This window comes from Entelurus aequoreus, linkage group LG04 (assembly GCF_033978785.1).
Source record: "Entelurus aequoreus isolate RoL-2023_Sb linkage group LG04, RoL_Eaeq_v1.1, whole genome shotgun sequence".
Taxonomy (NCBI): Eukaryota; Metazoa; Chordata; class Actinopteri; order Syngnathiformes; family Syngnathidae; genus Entelurus; species Entelurus aequoreus.
In genome coordinates, this window is record NC_084734.1 from 31,223,444 (window position 1) to 31,246,306 (window position 22,863).

The following is a 22,863-nucleotide window of genomic DNA, read 5'->3' on the forward strand; positions in this document are numbered from 1 at the left end:
CAATTTTGTCACCCGAGAGTGTTGTCCAATATACACCCTAGGTAAATTACCTCGTCTTTGCTGGTGATTATGGTATCACCTGCTTTAATCGTAAAGCCCGGGGATTTACCCAGGTTGTGCTTGGATCGAAATAGGATGGACTCTGTTTTACCCAGGTGTAGTGACAGTTTGTTATCGGAAAGCCAGAGACAGAGATTACTTAGTTCAATTTGTCCCTGTCCGAGGCCAGGGTCGCAGAATCGTCCGCGAACAGGAACAAATTGCTGTTACATACTGATTTCATGTCGTTAATGTAAATCAAGAATAACAATGGTCCCAGAATGCTCTCCTGTGAGACACCACAGCTCACCTTGAGGGGAGAGGACAGTGATCTGTTCACCTCAACCACCTGTTCTCTATCCTCAAGGTAAGATTTCATCAAGTTTGTGGCTGTGCTGTCAAAACCGATTGCCCTCAACTTGTTTAACAGTATTGAGTGGTTAACTGTGTCGAATGCAGTGGCGTGCGGTGAGGTTAATGTCTGGTGAGGCACTGCATCATCACAGTCAGATTTACAAACATATGAACCCTAAATAGTATCTTATTCACCATGTGATTGGCAGCAGTTAACGGGTTATGTTTAAAAGCTCATACCAGCATTCTTTACACAACTGTAGCACACAAAAAAGCACATTTAATAAAAAAAACATTATTATGGTCTTACCTTTCTTGCTGGACAGCCTTTGCGTGTGTACCACGCCGTTTGAAAAGAACGGGTCTTCTGTCCCAAAGTCAAAAGCAAACCTTTTAGCTCCGGCGTTGGTATACCTTTAATTATTACCTCCTGCTTCGATTGAAAGTCCAGTTTAGAAAACTGTTTTATTTTACATATGTAATTCTCCATGTTTTTAATAAAAGTCCAGGCGAGAGTAAATGAACAATAGCTTGCAATCTTTTTTTCTTTTTTTTTTTTTCTTCTGCAGCCGAGGAATGATCTCTGGGATCACTACCGCCCTCTACCACCAGGAGGCTGGATTACTGCGAGCCTCAACCAGTACGTCTTTTGCAGCAGATTTATGAATGCTCAGCACAAGAAATACGTTACACACATACAGTTGTTGACAAAATACACTGTACATTATATACCTCAGCTAACTAAACTATGCCATAGTTAAGTTAGCTGATATCATTCATATAGCAATACAGTCTCACTGCACAGCAGCTCAGCAGTTAGCCGAGTCATTGTGCACAATCCATGTTGAGGCACAAATCAGCAGAGGTGTGGACTCGAGTCACATGACTTGGACTCAAGTCAGACTCGAGTCATGAATTTGATGACTTTAGACTCGACTTGACAAAATGTAAAGAGACTTGCAACTCGACTTAGACTTTAACATCAATGACTTGTGACTTCACTTGGACTTGAGCCTTTTGACTTGACATGACTTGCTACTTTCCCCAAAACCCAAAGCTTAAAAAGTTATTTGGGAGCGCGCCGTATTTTTCAATTTTTTCATCTGTGTCTATCAGCGTGTTGTTCCTGTCAGCGTGTGTGCTCTCAGTACAACAGCCAATCAGATTAGATCTACGTTGTTTTCATCACACAGCATTCATCCAATCAAATTGCAGAACAACCAATGAAGAAGAATTGTCAAACAACGCAGCAGTGAGAAACAATTATGCCAAAGTTGGTTTTCCTTCAGGTATAAAAACTACGACTTGGTCAACAAAAAACGAATTGCCGTATGCAAATCACGCAGGTGGAATATTACAGACGGAGACGCAACAACTTCCAACTTCGTTCGACATTTGAAGTTGCACAAAGAAGGGTAAGTTTTGAATGTAAGATAACGTTAATTGGCTAAGTAACGTGACTTTTATTTGCTGTGTAGATAAATCAGTGAGGCTGTAAACTCACTGCTAACGTCATAACCATAGACATCTTATAAGTAGACGCAGCATCGAGCGCTACTGCCTACTGGCGCAGACGAAACGCGGGGCCGCCATCTTGGAGTGGTGATCCGCTCCACTCAGTGCAATTCATTTGGCAGGAGCAATGAACTGTCAGCGCATTTAATTCATTTTACCTCACTGAATACCACTGATTTTCACATGCTTTTTTGTCATACGTGTAGCTATGATAACGGACACATGTTTTGGCATGTTTTATTATTCATAGTTTGCTTAACATTAATAGAATATTCTTATATGCTATAAATGACCAGACGTCCGAGATCAAAACTGGGAATATAATCCCAGAGAAGGGGAAAAAAACGGTCAGCTATTTTTAAGTTGAAGAAACAATATGATTAGGTTATATATACATGCTACATAAACAATGTATGAATACATTAGATATCTATATATCTTATAGACCGTATCTCTGTTGCTGCAGCAGCAGAGAGTTTATTCTGTCTTGACACTTTGTATTGATATTTTGTATTACATTCTTCCCTTAAATTATCATGTTTACAGTGATTGTTATATATGTATTTTTTATGTATGTCGCTTTGGATAAAAGCGTCTGCCAAATACTTAAACATAGACATATAAACACCTGAAAGTCTTTATATCAGCTAAAACCACCAATCTGTTTCATTGGATTCAGAATAAAACCAAATTCTGTTTTACCCAGCAATGTTAGTATTTGAATATTGTTACTTGAAGACTTATTCCTGGTTACAATTATACTGTTAAGAAAGTATTGTCTTATATTTTGCCTAAAATGAGAATGCATCATCATCAGTGGCGGCTGGTGAATTTAGTTTTAGGTGGGGCTGAAAGTTTGTAAACCAAACCCCTGTAGGGGGTCATCCTCCCCCAGAAGATTTCTTTGTGATTTTCACATACAAATATTGAAGATCTTTGCTCCTTCTCAACTCTGTGGTAATATTCTTTTCATAAAATACAACCAATAGTACGTTAATGTTAAATCTTACTTGTGAAATGTAATCCCCCGATTCCTATTTTCAACAGTCCGCTCATTTGAGTAGAAAAACGCTGAACACCAGCTCGGCATCTTTGTTTCCTACCTGTCAACTGTTAGTTTAGGCTGCTCGCCGGCTCCTCATCACCACTTCAAGATGGCAGACGAATTTCTCGCATCACAGCAGCCAATGCTGCGTCTACTTATAAGCTGTCTGTGGTTATAACGTCATTGCAAACACGGCAATCTGTTGCGTCCACTGCAGTTTACTACCTTATTCATACTTTTTGTCAAGTGATTTGTTTTAAGCAGGGTTGCATGAGGTACCTATTCATAACGTTACGTTAGTCAATGTATCACACACAGTAATTTAACGTTAGACAGCGGTCAGCAGCACCACGTATTTTAGCCACCTACCAAAAGACAAACATAGTCAAATAAAGGTCAGTTAAAATGTATACTATATTAAGAATATGTGTACATATTGCATAGGGCCCTGACATCTAAAAAGTACAACTCTGTTCATTGTTTTGTTCATGTATTTGTTATGTTTTTCATGTGTATGCACACATCAACACACATACAGTATGAGATGAGATCAATGAGATAAGGTAAGAACAGGATAGAAACTGCTGTGGAACTAGTTACAATGCAATATGCCATGGAAATACAATGTTAACACTTTTGTACAAATAAGTACAGTTGCACTTGTTTTTTCAAATGTGTTTATTCTGTAAAGGAATGAGTTAAATGTTTAAAATGACTGGTTAATAGTGCTATTATGAAGTGCAATGTCAGCACTATTTTTTTCCTGCAATTTCAAATGCACTTGTTTTAATAAATAAATACAGCGTTTTAAAAGCATACACAATATGTGTAAATATATTGGTCTGTGGTTAAAAGGACTTGAAAGGACTCGAAACTCAAAATGCAGGACTTGGGACTTGACTTGAGACTTTCCAGTCTTGACTTTGGACTTGACTCGGGACTTGCCTGTCTTGACTCGGGACTTGACTCGAGACTTGAGGGCAAAGACTTGAGACTTACTTGTGACTTGCAAAGCAATGACTTGGTCCCACCTCTGCAAATCAGTGACGTGCCTCAACTGGCTGCTGATCACCGCACCGTCTCTTCTCAGTATTTGAATGGCAAATGTGAAAATAAAAATCAAAATAATCTAAAACTGGTGAAGTTAAATGGAAATTAACTTTAGTATAATCACTGGATACATATAACAATTTAATTATTATTTTTTTCTTTTTACATTTTTTTTCTTTCCATGATGGCAGGTGAGGCCCCGCCTTCCCTGCCTCTAGTGACTGCACGCCACTGGTCGAATGCCTTTTGAAGGTCCAGCATAACCATTCCACAATACTTTCCCATGTCTATCTCTCGCCTGATGTAGTCAGTTAGGTACAGTAGGCATGTATCGGTGGAATGTGATTTTCTGAATCCTGATTGAAATTCGAATATTTGCTCAAATATTAACCTCTCTATAACCTTTGAGATGGAGCAAAGGATGGAAACAGGGCGGTAGTTGCCGGGGTGTAATTTGTTTCCTTTTTTATACAGAGGTGATATTCTCGCGAGCTTGAATTCTTGTGGGACATGACACTGATTGATAGACAAGTTGGTGATATGAGCAACCATTGGGGCAATTGTGACAGCTGCATCTCTGAGAAATGTGGTGTGAATATTATCATGTCCTGTGGCGTTTTTTGGCTGCAGCGAGCTGGGTTTCTTTAACACATCATCAGTTTTAACTTTGACAAACTTGAAGTCATCCTTGCATACCCCTTTGTTTTTGTAAAAGTCTTGGATTTGCTGCTCACCGTAGAGGCCTGAATGTGAGGGCAATTTGCTTACCAACGTGGAAGCAATGGTTGAGTAAAATCTGTTAAAGCAATTTGCCACATTCAGTTTGTCTGTGATGAGTGAGCCGTTTATTTTCAAATTGAGGTTGGTGGTTATTGTTTTGAGACTGCTGGGGCCCAATTGTTTCAGCGTCTTCCAGAGTTTTTGCGGGTTATTTTATTCAACTAGCTAGCTAGCTGAAAGAAGGGAAGTTTACTTCTTAACCTCAGAATGACCCGTGGGGCGACCGCATCATCCAATAAAAATAAAGGACCCTCCTGTACCCCGAAGGACAGCTGGGATTGGCTGAGCCACCCGCAACCTTGAACAGGTGCGGTAGAAAACGGATGGATGGATTAAAATACATGAGAATTTTGTATATTTTGAACGTTATTTTTAACACTGTGATTACCAGCGGAGTTATTCACTACTTACCATGTTAAGCAATGTCAGCTAAGATTCATCGGAGAGCCAGATCTGGCTCCTGAGCCATAGGTTCCCTACCCCTGCTTCAACTACTTGGTAACAGATCGATACCTAAATGTGTGGTATCATCCAAAACTAATGTAAAGTATCAAAACAACAGAAGAATAAGTGATTATTACATTTTAACAGAAGTGTAGATAGAACATGGTAAAAGACAAAGTAAGCAGATCCATCCATTTCTACCGCTTATTCCCTTCGGGGTCACGGGGGGTACTGGCGCCTATCTCAGCTAAAATCGGGCAGAAGGCGGGGTACACCCTGGACAAGTCACCACCTCATCGCAGGGCCAACACAGATAGACAGACAACATGCACACTCATGCACACTAGGGCCAATTTAGTGTTGCCAACCAACCTATCCCCAGGTGCATGTTTTTGGAATAAGTAAGCAGATATTAACAGTAAATGAACCAGTAATAATCGAGCCATTTTCTACCGCTTGTCCCTCATAATTTTGACACAATAGAATGATAAATGACACAATATGTTACTGCATACATCAGCAGACAAATTAGGAGCCTTTGTTTGTTTACTTACTAATGAAAGACAAGTTGTCTTGTATGTTCACTATTTTATTTAAGGCCAAAATTGTTCTTTGATTGCAATAAAAAACATATGTGTAATAGACCGTAAGATTTTTTTATTAAAATAAAGCCAATAATGTCATTTTTTTGTGGTCCCCTTTATTTAGAAAATTATTGAAAAGTATCGCAATACAATTTTGTACCTGTACCAATACCAAAATATTGGTATCGGTACAACCCTACGAGTTACAATATAACACAGGAGAAAAAATACAGGAGGTGCGGCACAGTGCTGCTGCATATGAACGGTGCCTTCTCGTGTTGGACTGAAGGTAGACAAAGTAGAAGTGATGAGTTTGTGCTGGAAGCTACAGAACGGGTGTTCAGGGACCCATCCAGCATCTTCCCACACAAACCACCAGCATGAGGCTTCTAATCGGAATTCAATAACCAAAGCACTTGTACGCACAAAGCCTTTGATTAAACAATTTTATTGAAATGTTGCTGAAATATTTGGAGAGGGGAAAATAAAGCGCGCCTTTGTTCTGCTGCGCCTGGATGAAATTGATATTGACCACCAAGCTCCGAGTGATTGTGCTTCCATTTGCTTGCGGATGCATGCACCCCCCCCCCCCCCCCCCGACAACATCCCAGTTCTTCTTTTCATAATGCTTTATTTTTCCATAACAAAGCTTCTGCCAAAGGCAAAACAACAAAGATCTAAACGACGACCACATTGCACAAATTAAATAGATTTTACAGTAAAGAACGGGCACCTCAGTTACCAGAATGTTACTGTAAAAATAAAAGTGGCACCATTTTTACATTTATAGCAATGCACTGTAAATACGGCAGCCATAGGTTTGTCGGCGAAATAAAACGGCAGCTCAGTCGCCAGAATTTTACAGCAAAACTATGAGTGGTAGTGTTGTTACAGTTATGGTAATTCTATGTAAAAACCCGTCCTGGGCATGACGTTAAAGTGCATCCGGCAGTGGAGGCTCCTCTATGGGGTCTTGGGGCACTAGGAGGTTAACCCCTTTACTACTGTTACCCCAGGTGGCCCTTGGCAAAGGCCTAGTACCTGACTGTCCCCTAGCCAGGGATACGGTGAAGACCTCAACGGCGGAGCAGGCGGAAGACGGTAGATGTAAGAACTACCACAACGGCTGCGATGGCGGAAGAAGGCACCTAAGACCTCAAAGGTGGAACCGGCGGAGGATGATTGCTAACCCTATGGAGCATCACAAGTCGTCTTGGACTCCATGCCACTGGATCCTGACCCGGATTTGCCAGGGATCGTGTGGTGACTGTCTGTGCACCAGTCTCCCCACGTTAAAAAAAGTCACGCACAGTCATCCTCCATAAAGGGATACCCCCCTACCAGGAGGATCGTCATACTCGTTTCAAGTGATTGCCGATGATGATGATGTAAAAACATAGATTTTACTGGTAAAATAGAACTAGTAGCTGAGTCGCCAGAATTTTACGGTAAAAATAATAGTGTTAGGCTACTGATGTTTCATTTATAGTAATGCCTGTACACACAACAACTGAAGATTTTACGGTAGAAAACTGACAGGTCATTTGCCAGAATTTTATTGTGAAATAACAGTGGTGCTATTATGCACAGATCAAGACAAAAAAATGCAATCTGAAAAAAAAATATAAGCCATTTAAATAATTAACCTGAGATAAAATAATAACTTCACACCTACAAATGTAGTGCAAATGACATAGGGGGAAAATTGGGGGAATGCATGAGCTCCGTTCACTTAATTTTCTCTGTGTTCACTAAATGTCTGTGGAAGCAGTGGAAATGGAAATTTCTTCCATCATCTCTTTTAGGGAACATGAAGTCTGAGTTTACCTCGTAAGATCCTCGGCTAAGTAATTCAATTCTTAGTGTATCAGTCAAATGGTGTGGCCAGTCAGCAGGGTTAATGAGGGCAGCTTTGATAGATTCACAAACATCTGTTGAAGCGCAGTCTGTGTCTTCAGGTTGTTGGATTGTAACATTGAGTCTGCTGCTACTGCTTCATTATCCTGGAAGAAAATTAAACACACACACAGAACAACTTAGAAATATAAATGCAGATATAATAATAATACCAACCTTTTTTAATTTTGACTCTGTTTTGAGTCTTCACTATGCCACACATGATTGTCACACACACACTAGGTGTGGTGAAATTTGTCCTCTGCATTTGACCCATCCCCTTGCTCACCCCCTGGGAGGTGAGGGGAGCAGTGGGCAGCAGCGGCGCCACGCCCGGGAATCATTTTTGGTGATTTAACCCCCAATTCCAACCCTTGATGCTGAGTGCCAAGCAGGGAAGAATGCTGGTATGAGCTTTTAAACATAACCCGTTAACTGCTGCCAATCAAATGGTGAATAAGATACTCTTTAGGGTTCATATGTTTGTAAATCTGACTGTGATGAAGTCAGTGTCTCACCAGCCATGAACCTCACCACACGTCACTGCAATAAAAAGGAAGTCTAAGTCTAATAATATGCTGTAGTTGTATATCAAAGTATATAAGCAAAGTATATATAATATATAATGTAATGGCCATAGGCGTCCATCGATATATATATATATAATACATTGCCAGTCACAGTTAACTTGTGCTCAGCTGGGAAAATAAATATATATATATACTTATTATGTCATCCATTTACTTATTATAAACTGTTACAGGCGTATTTAATAATCGTGTTAATATTAAATATGTACGTAAATAATATGTGGGGATATAAAAGGCATCCGGTTCTATCAGACCGGGCGGAAGCGGAAAGTGACGTCACTAACCACCTGGAGCACCTGTCAGACGCAGTGTTTTTTGCCACGGAGCCACTTCTTGGAATAATCTGCCTTTTTGACTTTTTTGGTGTGCTTTCCATTGGCCTGTGGAGAACCGGGAGAACAGGGACTCTTTCCAGGAGGACTTTGAGTTGGATGCGCAGTCTCGGTACCGTGAGTACACTGCTGCGGCTTTCAAACATTCATCGCTTGCCCGTACGTGCATGTCACGCTACGTGCATGTCACGTACGTAACTTTTGGGACTTTGGGGAAATATATGTGTTGTATGAACTTTGGGCTGTGGGATTTAGTGTGTTGTGTAGGTGTTTGATTTATATTGGCGGGTTATATGGACGGGAGGGGGGAGTTGTTTGCTATGCGGGATTAATTTGTGGCATATTAAATATAAGCCTGGTCGTTTTGTGGCTAATAGTTATACATGTCTTGTGTTTATTTAATATATTAATCATTCCCAGCTGAATATCAGGTGCCACCCATGACTCCTTAATTGCGTAGTGGCAAAGACACCCGGGGAACTTGGGTGCGTTTGTTACAGAGTGGTGGCCCGTACGGGGGAGCGGGGCTTAGTGTATCATTGATATCAGCGGCTCATATTTTCGTTGTTTTTTGCGAAACACGTTAAGGGGAATAAGTAGTACATAAACATTATTTGTCTTGTTAAAATATAAATGTATATTGGGTTCACTTTTTTCCCTAAATAGTCAGCAGTGTGACACACACTCCTATTGTGTCACCATTTTTTCTACATTGTGGTATATATATATATATATATATATATATATATATATTTATATATATATATATATATATATATATATATATATACACACACATCTATTTTCCGGTACATAAATACATACCATTTTTTTTATACATTTACACACATAGACACTTACATATACGACAGTTAATAAATACTTACATATAATTAGGTTAATTGGAGCAATGTCAACCAGCAGCCACTCCCTAATGGAGGAAGATGACAGACAGGACTTTGCTGATGCAGCCCAGGACTCAACTCCGCCCCTTGACCCTTTCCGCCACGTCACCAGTAGGCCCAATCCCAATGATGTTGCTGAGCTGACTAACTTGCTGGACTCTATGTATTTAGAACAGTCCAGACAGGATGCGGCAGCAGAGGAAGAGGATGGGGTGGAACCAGAAGCTGTCCTGGAGCAACTTCTAACGCTGCAACAACGAATGGACATTCTGGAGAACCGACTCACAGAAGCGGTCGACAGCACCCTTAACCGGGAGGATGGACTTAGGGCAGCGATGGAGGCCATAGCGGCAGAGATGAAAGCGTATGTGGACACGAAGGTGAAGAACTTCGACCAAGCTGTCGCAGCATGTCTGCGTCGAAGAGATGAAAGGTGGGGAGAGGAATTGAAAAATACCCTTGCTAAAACCCGAAGGTTTTGGCGACCAGCTAGCTTCTCCACTCCTGCAGCCGCCATACCAGTCCACCACCACCCGCCTGTCCGAGACATCACCTTCCCTATTACACCTGCTGTCACCGCCAGACCACCTGCTGTCACCATTGCACCTGCTGTCACCGCCAGACCACCTGCTGTCACCATTGCACCTGCTGTCACCACCACTGCACCTGCTGTCACCACCACTGCACCTGCTGTCACTGCCAGACCACCTGCTGTCACCGCCATTACACCTGCTGCCACCGCCAGACCACCCATCAGGATGGAATTTCCCCAGTTTGGAGAGTCCAGAGGCTCAGCCGATGTCACCGATTTCATCGAACAGTGTGAAAACTTTTTAGCACTCCGCCCTCTGAGCGATGCTGAGCTGGTGGGAACACTCAATGCTGTCTTAAAAGGTCCTGCCAGGAGTTGGTGGTCGGCAGCCCGCAGTACCATAACCAGCTGGTCTACATTTAAGCAGTCTTTCCTGGAAGCCTTTTTGCCAACTGACTACCAATCCGAGATTGAGATGCAGCTCCACTCCATTCTTCAAACTCCTAATCAGTGCTTGCGAGATTTCGCATATGATTATCGTGCCCTCTGCCTGAAGTGGAGACATGACATGGAGGAAGCCGAGATCGTGCGCCGCATACTCGGTGCCTGCAATCCCAGGTTGGCCAGTGGTCTACGTGGAATTGTGACAACGGTAGAACAGCTGGTCAAGGTGGGCTCCCTGATTGAACGAGATTGGACAAATAGTAAAGACTATTGGAGTCGTGTCCAACAAAGCAACCCTCCAAAAAGATCTGGCAAGAAGATGGAGCATGGGCCGAGTCGAAGTGGGGCCGACCTTGCCGCTGCTATGGGCGAACAATCCCTCCTGGTGGTCCCTGTTAGCATGCGCGGCTCTAAAGGAGATGGAGTCCTGGACTCCGGATGCACGTACTCACTAATGAGTCATACGCTGTGGAAGGCTGTGAGGAAGTGCGGCGAGGTTCTGGAGCCAAGCGGCATTCCAAAGTTTGTCATGGCAAATGGACAAATAAACCAAGCAGTTGGAAAAGCCACCCTGCTCCTCAATCTGCATGACTGTCATACCACCCTACAGATTCATGTGATGGCTGATGGCCACTTATGTATGCCCTTGTTGTTAGGTCTCGACTTCATGACCTCATCACAAATGGTACTCAAACCTCATCTCAGGAGGTATGTCATGCCCGGAGGGAGAGAATTCAAATTTCTCCCCAAAGGCAGACAAATGCTTCGCTGGACTCACCCTGGTCCCTCCATTAATTTTTACATGGCCATAAATGAAGAGCCCCAAGTTAATCAGTCTGCCATCCCCCTCCTCGAATCCCAACCTGTGGTGGTGCGACCACTGCTGCAGAAGTGGCCAACTGTGTGGACTGAGACTACTGGGGCCACCAGGGTAATTAAACATCAAATCACCACCATGGATGAGATGCCTGTGAGGAAGCGGGCTTACAGAGTGTCCAGTCAAAAACAAGAAATAATCGAAGAACAAATCAAAAAAATGATCAGCACTGGAGTGATAGAGCCATCAACATCTCCGTGGGCCTCTCCTGTTGTTCTGACACCCAGGATGGACGGAACACCCCGATTCTGTGTGGACTACAGGGGCTTGAACGCCAAAACCCAGCATGACGCCTATCCCATGCCCCTCATACATGAGATCCTGGAGTCATTGCAAGGTGCAAAATATTTCAGCTCCCTTGACCTGCAGAGTGGCTACTGGCAGGTTGCCATGGATGAGGATAGCAAGCCAAAGACTGCCATGATCACACATCTGGGCCTATATCAAATTAAAGTCATGCCATTTGGACTGCGCAATGCTGGGGCGACCTTCCAGCGTTTAATGGAGACAGTTCTGGGTGAGCTTAGGGGAAGGATCTGTTTCGTGTACATTGATGACATCATTGTGTTTTCACAAACAGAAGAACACCTGCTTGACCTTGAAGTGGTGTTTGCAAAATTACAACAAGCAAACCTTACTCTCAACATCAAGAAATGCCACCTGCTTCAAGATCAGCTCACCTTCCTTGGACACCTAATATCAGGCAAAGGAGTGGAAGTAGATCCGGAAAAAATATCAGCAATAACTGCATACCCCCCTCCCACAGACCTGAAGAGTCTTCAGAGGTTTCTTGGCATGGTCGGTTGGTACCACAAGTTCATCCCCAGGCTGGCCGACATTTCGTCTCCTCTAAACCAACTAAAGAAGAAGGATGTTCCTTGGGAGTGGAGTCCTACCTGCCAGGAGGCCTTCGACCACCTCAAATCCCTTTTACAGTCTCCACCAGTGCTTGCTCAGCCCCATCCACAAATCAGTTTCCAGGTTCACTGTGATGCCAGTGACTTGGGCCTCGGCGCGGTCCTGATGCAACGCCTTGAAGGTGAAGAACGGCCAATTGCCTTTGCCTCCAGAGCGCTCCAAGGAGCTGAAGTCCGCTACTCCACTGCCGAAAAAGAGTACTTGGCTGTGGTGTGGGCAGTTGAGAAGTGGAGACATTTCCTCGAGGGAACAACTTTTGATGTCTTCACGGACCACAGTGCTCTTGCCTGGGCATTCAACTGCCCTAAGACTTTGTCCCGACTTACACGATGGACGCTGAGACTCCAGGGATTCACATTCAGAGTCCATTACAAGAAGGGCTGCTGCAATGTGGTACCGGATGCATTGTCACGGGCACCCCAATCACCAGAAGGGAAGATTTGCCTTGTTGTTCCAAAAACCTACTGGTCAGATCTCCCCAGCACACTGCAAGATCTTTCTGAGGCTCAAAAAACTGATACAACATGTCTGGAATGTGGACCTTCTGTTGACCAGCCTACACCTGGCCGGATCCACTATCAACTTCAGCAAGGGGTGTGGTACCGGGGAGTACCATCTAAGTATGGGGGCTTCAATTATCAGCTGGTAGTGCCATTGTCTCTGGTGCCGCAGTTCCTGGCCTACTTTCATGACAGTCCATTCGGAGGACATCTGGGGAGAATGAAGACGCTCTTGAAGATTCTGGAAGTAGCTTGGTGGCCGACAGTAAGGAAAGACGTCTGGAGTCACGTCCAAGCATGCAGGACTTGTCAACAATACAAAAACCCCAACGACAAGCCAGCTGGACAACTCCAGTCCTCTACTGTCAACGCCCCAGGAGAGATGCTGGGGGTGGACTTCATGGGACCTTTTCCCCTCAGTAAGGACCGGAACTCTGTGCTGATGGTGGTGGTGGACTACTACTCCAAGTGGGTAGAGCTTTTTGCCCTGAAAGACGCCAAAACTCCCAAGGTCTGCCAAATTCTAAAAAATGACATTTTCACTCGCTGGGGAGTTCCCACATATCTTGTGTCTGACCGAGGGCCACAGTTCACAAGCCAACTGATGTCCCGTCTGTGCGAATCCTGGGGGGTAACCCATAAACTAACCACAGCTTACCACCCACAAACCAACATGACAGAACGAGTCAATCGCACCCTCAAGACCATGATTGGCGCCTTCGTAGGGAACCATCATCAGGACTGGGATAAATGGCTGCCTGAATTCCGGTTTGCCCTTAACACCGCTGTCCATGAGACGACTGGTTCAACCCCTGCCAGGTTGACTCTCGGGCGGAATCTGATGGGACCCCTGGAACGACTGGTGCACAAAGCTCCACCACCACACACATCTGCATATCACACCATACTTACACACACACACCTAAAGGAGGAAGTGGAGAGACATGTAGGCGCGTCCAAAGCTCGACAAGCCAGATATTATAATGCACGACACAAAGATGTACACTTTGTAGTTGGGGATCTGGTCTGGATTAGGGCGCACCCACTTTCCAAAGCTTCAAGTAAATTCTCTGCCAAACTAGCACCCAGATGGTTAGGTCCTGTGCGGGTAGAGAAGAAGTTGGGTCCTGTAAATTACAGTATTCGTTGGTTGACTGATAAGTGTAAGGTGGATACTATTAATGTGGTAAACATGAAACCCTATTATGGTCCCCATAAGCCGCTGGCTGGGGGGGGGGGATTTAATGGCCATAGGGGTCCATCGATATATATATATATATAATAAATTGCCAGTCACAGTTAACTTGTGCTCAGCTGGGAAAATAAATATATATATATACTTATTATGTCATCCATTTACTTATTATAAACTGTTACAGGCGTATTTAATAATCGTGTTAATATTAAATATGTATGTAAATAATATGTGGGGATATAAAAGGCATCCGGTTCTATCAGACCGGGCGGAAGCGGAAAGTGACGTCACTAACCACCTGGAGCACCTGTCAGACGCAGTGTTTTTTGCCACGGAGCCACTTCTTGGAATAATCTGCCTTTTTGACTTTTTTGGTGTGCTTTCCATTGGCCTGTGGAGAACCGGGAGAACAGGGACTCTTTCCAGGAGGACTTTGAGTTGGATGCGCAGTCTCGGTACCGTGAGTACACTGCTGCGGCTTTCAAACATTCATCGCTTGCCCGTACGTGCATGTCACGCTACGTGCATGTCACGTACGTAACTTTTGGGACTTTGGGGAAATATATGTGTTGTATGAACTTTGGGCTGTGGGATTTAGTGTGTTGTGTAGGTGTTTGATTTATATTGGCGGGTTATATGGACGGGAGGGGGGAGTTGTTTGCTATGCGGGATTAATTTGTGGCATATTAAATATAAGCCTGATCGTTTTGTGGCTAATAGTTATACATGTCTTGTGTTTATTTAATATATTAATCATTCCCAGCTGAATATCAGGTCCCACCCGTGACTCCTTAATTGCGTAGTGGCAAAGACACCCGGGGAACTTGGGTGCGTTTGTTACAATATGAGTAAATTTTAATGATAGGGCGCAACCCATAATATATGTACAGTATAACCTCTTACTTCCTTTTCCAGTAATAGAGGTGTAGTAACTATACTTATTTATTGCTAAAAAAAAAAGAGCCATATAACAGCACTGAAAACTAATTTAGTTTAAGCATGCAAGCTCATATCTATTATTAATGTCCATTATTTTCTCTTGCAGCATGATGTTATTAGTAATAAAACACCTTTAAGCACTCATTTTAATGCAGCCAAAGTAAGACAACTATCTCAGATGAATAGGGCAGGATGCCTTGAGATTATTTAAAAATGATTGTGGAAAAAATTTGTCTTATTGATTTAGATGTATTATCATTGAACATATACAGTATGTTATATACTTTTTCATTGAAAAAGGATTGTTATTACAGTCTGTTACAAATAACAAACACTCACCTGGATCTAGGTCATAGGTTTGATTGTTGTTGTTTTTTTAAAAGAAAATGTTTCAATTAAGTGTGCATTACACATACATTTGTATTGAAACATTTTTATTAATATAATATATATATATTATTATTATTATTATTATAATTTTTTTACATTCTGCAATTTGGCATCCCCTCCAAAAGATTGCGCCTCATTCCCCCTGACTGTGAGAACAATGACTGGAGATTTTACCATAAAAAAACTGGTCACTCAGTTGGCAGAATTGTCCTGTAAAAATAAGTGGTACTGTATTTACATTTACTGTAATGCACTGTAAAAAAAACCTGTACATTTAAAGGCCTACTGAAATGAATTTATTTTATTTAAACGGGGATAGCAGATCCATTCTATGTGTCATACTTGATCATTTCGCGATATTGCCATATTTTTGCTGAAAGGATTTAGTATAGAACGACGATAAAGTTCGCAACTTTTGGTCTCTGATAAAAAAAAGCCTTGCTCCTACCGGAAGTAGCGTGACGTAGTCAGTTGTTCGCCTCCTCATATTTTCCTATTGTTTTCAACGCAGCTAGAGCGATTCGGACCGAGAAAGCGACGATTACCCCATTAATTTGAGCTAGGATGAAAGATTTGTGGATGAGGAACGTTAGAGTGACGGACTAGAATACAGTGCAAGACATATCTTTTTTCGCTCTGACCGTAACTTAGGTACAAGCTGGCTCATTGGATTCCACACTCTCTCCTTTTTCTATTGTGGATCACGGATTTATATTTTAAACCACCTCGGATACTATATCCTCTTGAAAATGAAATTCGAGAACGCGAAATGGACATTCACAGTGACTTTTATCTCCACGACAATACATCGGCTAAACTCTTTTGCTACTGAGCTAACGTGATAGCATCTGGCTAAAATGCAGATAGAAACAAAATAAATAAATCCCTGACCGGAAGGATAGACAGAAGATCAACAATACTATTAAACTATGTACATGTAACTACACGGTTAATAATTCTGAGCCTGGCAAAGCTTAACAATGCTGTTGCTAACGACGCTGAAGCTAACTTAGCAACTTAGCAACCGGACTTCACAGAGCTATGATAAAAACATTAGCGCTCCACCTACGCCAGCCAGCCCTCATCTGCTCATCAACACCCGTGCTCACCTGCGTTCCAGCGATCGACGGCGCGACGAAGGACTTCACCCGATCACAGATGCAGTTGGCGGCTAGCGTCGGCTAGCGCGTCTGCTATCCAAGCAAGTCCTCCTTGTTGTGTTGCTACAGCCAGCCGCTAATACACCGATCCCACCTACAACTTTCTTCTTTGCAGTCTCCATTGTTCATTAAACAAATTGCAAAAGATTCACCAACACAGATGTCCAGAATACTGTGGAATTTTGAGATGAAAACAGAGCTATTTTGTGTTGGCTTCAATGGGCTACCGATACTCCTGTTTCACTGGCTACGTCACGCGCATACGTCATCATCCAAAGGTGTTTTCAACCGGAAGTTTAGCGGGAAATTTAAAATTGCACTTTATAAGTTAACCCGGCCGTATTGGCATGTGTTGCAATGTTAAGATTTCATCATTGATATATAAACTATCAGACTGCTTGGTCGGTAGTAGTGGGTTTCAGTAGGCCTTTAATGGGTAAACCCAACAGCAAAAACACCCCGCGCCGGATCCCCCGCGCAGGTATCGCGCTTTCCGGAACGGACCCGCGAAACGGACCCGCATCGGCGTCCATTTGCACTCAGGAACGTATCCGCCGTGGCGGCGGGTAGCTGATCCGCCGTGGCGGCGCGCTGCATCCGCTCCGTACCCATGATCAAAGCCTTATTTCCGCGGCGGGTGCGCCGTGACGGCGCGCTGCATCCGCTCCGTACCCATGATCAAAGCCTTATTTCCGCGGCGGGTGCGCCGTGACGGCGCGCTGCATCCGCTCCGTACCCATGATCAAAGCCTAACCTCCCGCCGCGGACCAGCAACGGCCTCATAAAAACCCTGGCTCATCTGGCCGTTTTGGACCCCTTTATCTTATTTTCAAAATCCCTTCTGTTCTTGCTGTAGGATAAAATAGGAAAGTAAAAAATTCACTAAGCCCTACTACAGCAATATAAGCTTACATATGCATTGCCTTGTATTTTTAAACTAACAATATTGTCAATATGCAGAGACAGAAAATGGTCAATTCGCTCTATAAAGTAAATATATATAATATATATTTAAAAAGTAAATATAAATATTTAATCTATTAGGCTACAATTTCAATGAAATGCTGCTCCATGCACAGCTAACATATCATAAAATGAATAACTGGTGAATGATAAGAAGTACAATAAAAGGTTGATTATTTATACATACATATATATCTATACGTATATATATATATATATATATATATATACACACACACATTTCTATTCCTCCTGAGAAGGTGGAGGCAGGACTCGTCTCCTCGCTGCCCGATCCCCCGCCAGGTTGAACCACCTGATGGCGTGTTTTGTGACCTCCGCGTCCGTGGCTGACCTTGTCAATAAATTTTTTCTGACAGCACCTGTAATCAAGATTACAAGACAGATACATTTATGTTTATGGTATGTAGCATCCAAAGCCAAGTATGCTGTAAGTATGCTTACACAATACAATATATGTGATATGTAATATTACTTTGAATTATATACTTACTGAAAAGCAAGGTCTTTGTTGCCATCCTGCTAAAGGCCTTTTTGTTATTGACGCCCTTCCAATTTATCTGATGTGAAACGCCATCTGTGAACATCCTGCCCAGGATGTTCCAGGTCACCCGCTTCACATCCTGGCCTCCAACGGTGGCCAAAGAAGAAATCTAAAAGGCAAAGACATCTCTTTAAACAAACAGGTAAGCTTAAATTGCATTTAAAATGTTTTTGTTCCTGTTGAAAGCGTCCAGAAATGCAAAAAAAAAGAACCTGCATGTTTTCTTGGCACATGGACCTATGCTACCTTTACACACAATTTCAAACCAGGCCGATTGTGGCTCACTGACATAATCTTACCACTGGGAAAAGGCGGTTCAGGACAGGCCTGGTTGTCAGGGCCGATTCAGTAGAATATTTGCATAATCATGGACATTCATATTAGGAAGAAACCTCACCACTCTTTGTCGCGCTGGGGCATTTGATGGTTCTATCAAAAATGCTTCAAATGCCTCCACTGCCTCCAACTGTTCCATTGGAAACTGGACATTGGCCGGCATTTCAACTTCTGGCCCTGGGTGAATCTGCGACCTGCTGGTTAGGAAGTTTACCTTCAAAATCAGCTGTTCTTGGTTCTGCTTCATATGTTCCAGCAGGCTAAAGAGGTGGGTCATCTCAGGCGCTGTTGACATACAGCAGTATAAAATTAACATGTTTCAGTGTTTATCCTCATTACTCATAATCCTGACATTAGCTATTGACCTTAGTTAATGACAAAAGTTATTGACAAAGTTTGAAGAAAATATGTGATTGCTTGTGAATTTGAATTTTTTCCAAAATCTGTGGCACATAATGACCATCCGGTATTTGTCAGTTATTGCTCACCAGAGCAGGAGATGTAGTCGGCCATTCTTCCCCCTCGCCATGTTGGCCTGTAGGCCAGACTGGATGCATGAGGCTCCTGAGTCTGCCACATGTTGAGGGCTGCTGGTGCGGGGGGTGGAGGGAGTTGAGGAGGGACTGCCGTTCCTAGTGAGGTGGGCATTGTGAGAGAGCCATCAGTTAGCCATGACTGATAATACCCAAGGGGCCGAACTATTCACTAATATTTCAGGGATCAGTGCCTACCTTGTGTACTCATGACTGCTGGCACTCGGCGAGACTGTGGAGCTGGGAGAAGGGATACAAGGAGAGGGGAATATCTTTAGCACTAAGAATGTTAACCATATCTTTAATATTAATGTGGTGGTTTCGTTTTCGATGTTAAGAGATTATTCCTTACTCTGCCTGTGCAATTGGCTTGCCGATGCGCGGTCACTATTTCCCGGGTCTTCCTCGCTGTCATCAGAGTCCCCGAGACGATGGCTGTTGGGTAACCATATCATTAGGATTATTGCAATACCAAAAATTGACAAATATACATACACTACAAGCATCTCTGGTTTATTTTTGAATGCTACCTGAAATAACCTTCCTATTACTGTAGAAACATGACAAAAACAAGACGGAACACACTTACACTGCCTTCCTGCTCCTTTTTTCTGGCAGCTCCTTATTCTCTGCCTCAGATAGCAGGTCTGAGGTGTCGCAGCCCTTTTCATATTGCTGCATTATTTTTAATGCGTCTTTGTAGTTGTCTAAAATAGAATATGTTAAAATGAACATGAGTTTCAAATTAGCTGTAGAGCTGAACAGAATATTATTATTATTATTGATGATGATGTATCAGGTCTCTCTCTTACAAGAGAACATAGACAGGTTATTCCAAGCATAAAGAGAAGCAACTATGACGTTATTTTTAAACAAGAAATTTATGAATTTGCATACCACAAGTTCGGACAACAGAAGCATCAAATTTTGGCCAGTTTGGCCCATGCTGCTCCTCATTTAAAGCGGCCTTTTTAATTCGGTCAGTGTATTTATAGGTGGGCCAGAAAACAATCCCATCATAGTACCATCCAGTTGGGACCACCGCAACGTCCCCGTTCATTCGAAACTTTATCAGATGAAAAGGCATCCTTAATGTAGAAAGAAAGAAAAGGGGTATTTATTCATCATCAAAGGAACAACGTGGACAAAAGCATGCACAGGTGTTAATGTATACAAATAAGCAAGTAAGATGAGCTGAGATTTTACCTGAATGGTGCTCCAAGGTGGTATGAACTATAAGAAAGGTAAAAGTACAGGTCATAATTTTCAGAACTTCAGCTTGAAATTATAGGTGTAGTGCAAGGAATAATACCAACTTTCGTATAATACTTACAGCTATTCTCCATCCAGAGTACTGGAAGTCATAGTCATAAGTCGGTAGTCAACTATAGTATTAGAGTTTGTAACTTGAACTGATTGTTTAAACTGATTAATTGAACAGCTTTGAACTCCTAACTGATTGTTTTAACGGATTTGAACTTGAACTTTTTTTTGTAGTTTTTTTGTTTCATTTAGTGGAGGAGGGGTATGGCCACGAAACCATCTCTGTACGGCAAGGCTACACATTTCTGTCGCAGCGCTGACACCTCAACCAACTTCAGCTCAACAGATGGATCATTTACAAAAAATATGTTCATTCTGTCAGAGTTGAAGGGGTAGGTATGGAATGGAGACTGCCGGGAAAATTCTGTGTAAATAGCATACACACCATTATCATTTTTGATAATGTTTTTGATAAGGCAGACTTTATCCCCCACCAGAAACATGTTGTCCCCTGTTGATAATTTGACGGTCCACCTTTCACATTGCATTTCCCCATATTGTGCATGAACTTCCATGCCAACAACAATTGGGCCCACAAAATGCTCCCTTTTCAGTGACAAGTCTGCATCAGCATCTGATTTGGTAGCTGTAACCTCTGAAAGGCGCCGAATGAGCTGAGGTAGAGGGAACTCAGGTTTTCTAATTAGTTTTTTTATTTTCCTAAGGTGATTCTCATATGGGAACGCTGAAAAGGAGTCCAGACAGCCATGCCTCTTCACCTCATCTGCCAGGTGGACCAGACAGTGGACATTGTACACAATCTGGTCTGTCCCATAAAGCTCACCAAAATGGTGGACAAAAGATTTTAGCATTTGTCCAGCATAGTCAGCAAGGTTGAGATGTTCAGGGCTTACCAACATGGATATAGCAGTTGACAGGAGCATGAAATTACAGTACATGTTCCGATCCAGGAATCCTGCCAGCACCACAGGGCCAGTGTACAGTAAGAACCATCGGAATTCAGTTGCCTTCCAACGGTCCAACTCCCTAAGCGACCTTGGTCTCCTGGAAAACTCAATTGGCATGTAGGGCCTCATGGACTGGAGTTTGGCTGACATCCTCTCTGCTATTAATGCCGGCAGTCTTACGGTTAACGGACCTCGGAGCCAAGTTAGGAGCAGTTTCCTTACAATGCCCAAACACACTAGATGCATATAATCTAAGGGAAACTGCGTTACCATGCCAACCTTGACGCGTTGAAAAGGATGTGGCCCTTCATGGTGATGTAATTAATCAACCTTCAGGTTAAATGAGATGTCAGTTCTAAGGGGGTGCTCTGGTCCAGGGAACGACATACGCCGGTTGTGGTATTGCCCTGGGTGTAGGCACTTATCGCACCCATGGTAAGCATTGTGGGCTTTAGTATTTTTCACAAAGGCCCGTGCAGGGGTATCACAGGTTACTGTGTGAAGCTCAATTTTAATCAATCAATCAGCTTTATTGTCCATTCTTACATGTACAAGACACATAAGAACTGAAATTACATTTTCGGCACAATCCCGCTAAGAGCAGACATACGTTACAGGGAGACAAGACGGGACCGCCAACGGATCAGCCTCACTTAGGCGCTCCTCAAAAAGGTGGAAAAAGGTGACATTGGGGAAGGGGGGAAGTAAAAAAAAATATCAGTCTGAGGCTGGACCCTCAGGAATGGTCCAGACTGAGTCCGAGGAAAAAAACCTCACATAGCATGGCACACATAAACATGGTACATTTAATCACAACAACTCGCAACAGAGTCATCCAACAGGACTTTGGAGGCCGGCAGCTGCTGTTGAGCGCTGCTCAGCCCCCACAACCCCGGAGGAATAAAGCAGTGGTGAAGGCGTTGATTTGGGGAGGGGTGTGTGCGTGCATGTATGCCCAATTAACTTGGGTGAGATGTTGGATTGTCTTTATGGGCCGAGGCCGGCCCCAAGAGTTCAAGAGTTCAAGAGTCCGACCCAGGTGCTTTTGAAAAAAAGGGAAAGGTCAAAAGCGTCCATCTTTGAGGAGTCCTCAGGGGAGTGTTTTCAAACAGCCTGTTCCTCAAGGCCATTCGAGGGAGTCAAATCGTAGATTAAGATGTTGTTTTTTCTTCGAGCAGTCAAAACAATGACATTCCTGCTCTATATGCTGGCTCTGACAATTCCAATTTATTCTTTCTGTAACATCATCAAGATGGAATCTACCTTGCGATTCAAATCAGCAATCGCTCCAGTCTGTGATCCCACAGCACGACCCAATCCTTCCATTGCGTTGAACAGCCTGTTGGCCCCTTGAGTGGCTGCCATCGTCTTCCGAATTTGACGATACACCAGAGCAATGCCCAGCCCAATCAGCAAATGCCCTGCGATCACAGCTCCAAATAGGTAGATGTCTTCCACGTCCTCGATGGAAAGGACTGAGAGGCACATGATTCTCCAAGTATTCCAGGAATCTCTCACGTACCCCGCAGCAATGGTTCCATCAGGGCAGCCAGGCTCCCCCGAGCCTCTTTTCCTTGTCGAAAAGACTGTGTCAATTGCGTCGAGAGTCCAGTTGATCAAATTCATTTTGATGTTTAGATTTGAGGACAGCTCAAGAAAAGAGGCTTCAAAATAGTTCAGACAAGACAAAAACAAAGAGAGCAAGCAGGGAAGGAGGGAGCGGAGAAAAATGCGACCGCCCTCACCAGA

The 22,863-nt window shown here is 43.1% G+C and overlaps 1 protein-coding gene across 3 annotated transcripts; it reads right to left on the minus strand.

The window, feature by feature from the left end:
* Positions 1 to 7,445: 7,445 nt before the first annotated feature.
* Positions 7,446 to 21,315, minus strand: LOC133647802 (uncharacterized). 3 transcript variants are annotated; one of them, XM_062043504.1, is made up of 11 exons: positions 20,217 to 21,315; positions 20,090 to 20,116; positions 19,781 to 19,971; positions 19,473 to 19,590; positions 19,236 to 19,318; positions 19,082 to 19,123; positions 18,839 to 18,982; positions 18,565 to 18,635; positions 17,964 to 18,123; positions 17,692 to 17,832; positions 7,446 to 7,814 (listed from the first exon to the last, which is right to left on the minus strand). In XM_062043504.1, exons 3-10 carry the CDS (start codon positions 19,968 to 19,970, stop codon positions 17,696 to 17,698), a joined length of 945 nt encoding a protein of 314 aa, XP_061899488.1. In that variant the 5' UTR covers position 19,971; positions 20,090 to 20,116; positions 20,217 to 21,315; the 3' UTR covers positions 7,446 to 7,814; positions 17,692 to 17,695. The 3 variants fall into 3 exon arrangements, with proteins under 3 accessions (XP_061899488.1, XP_061899491.1, XP_061899489.1); XM_062043507.1 differs by having other exon boundaries at positions 17,766 to 17,832; positions 20,217 to 20,365; XM_062043505.1 differs by having other exon boundaries at positions 20,090 to 21,315.
* Between the last annotated feature and the right edge of the window lie 1,548 nt (positions 21,316 to 22,863).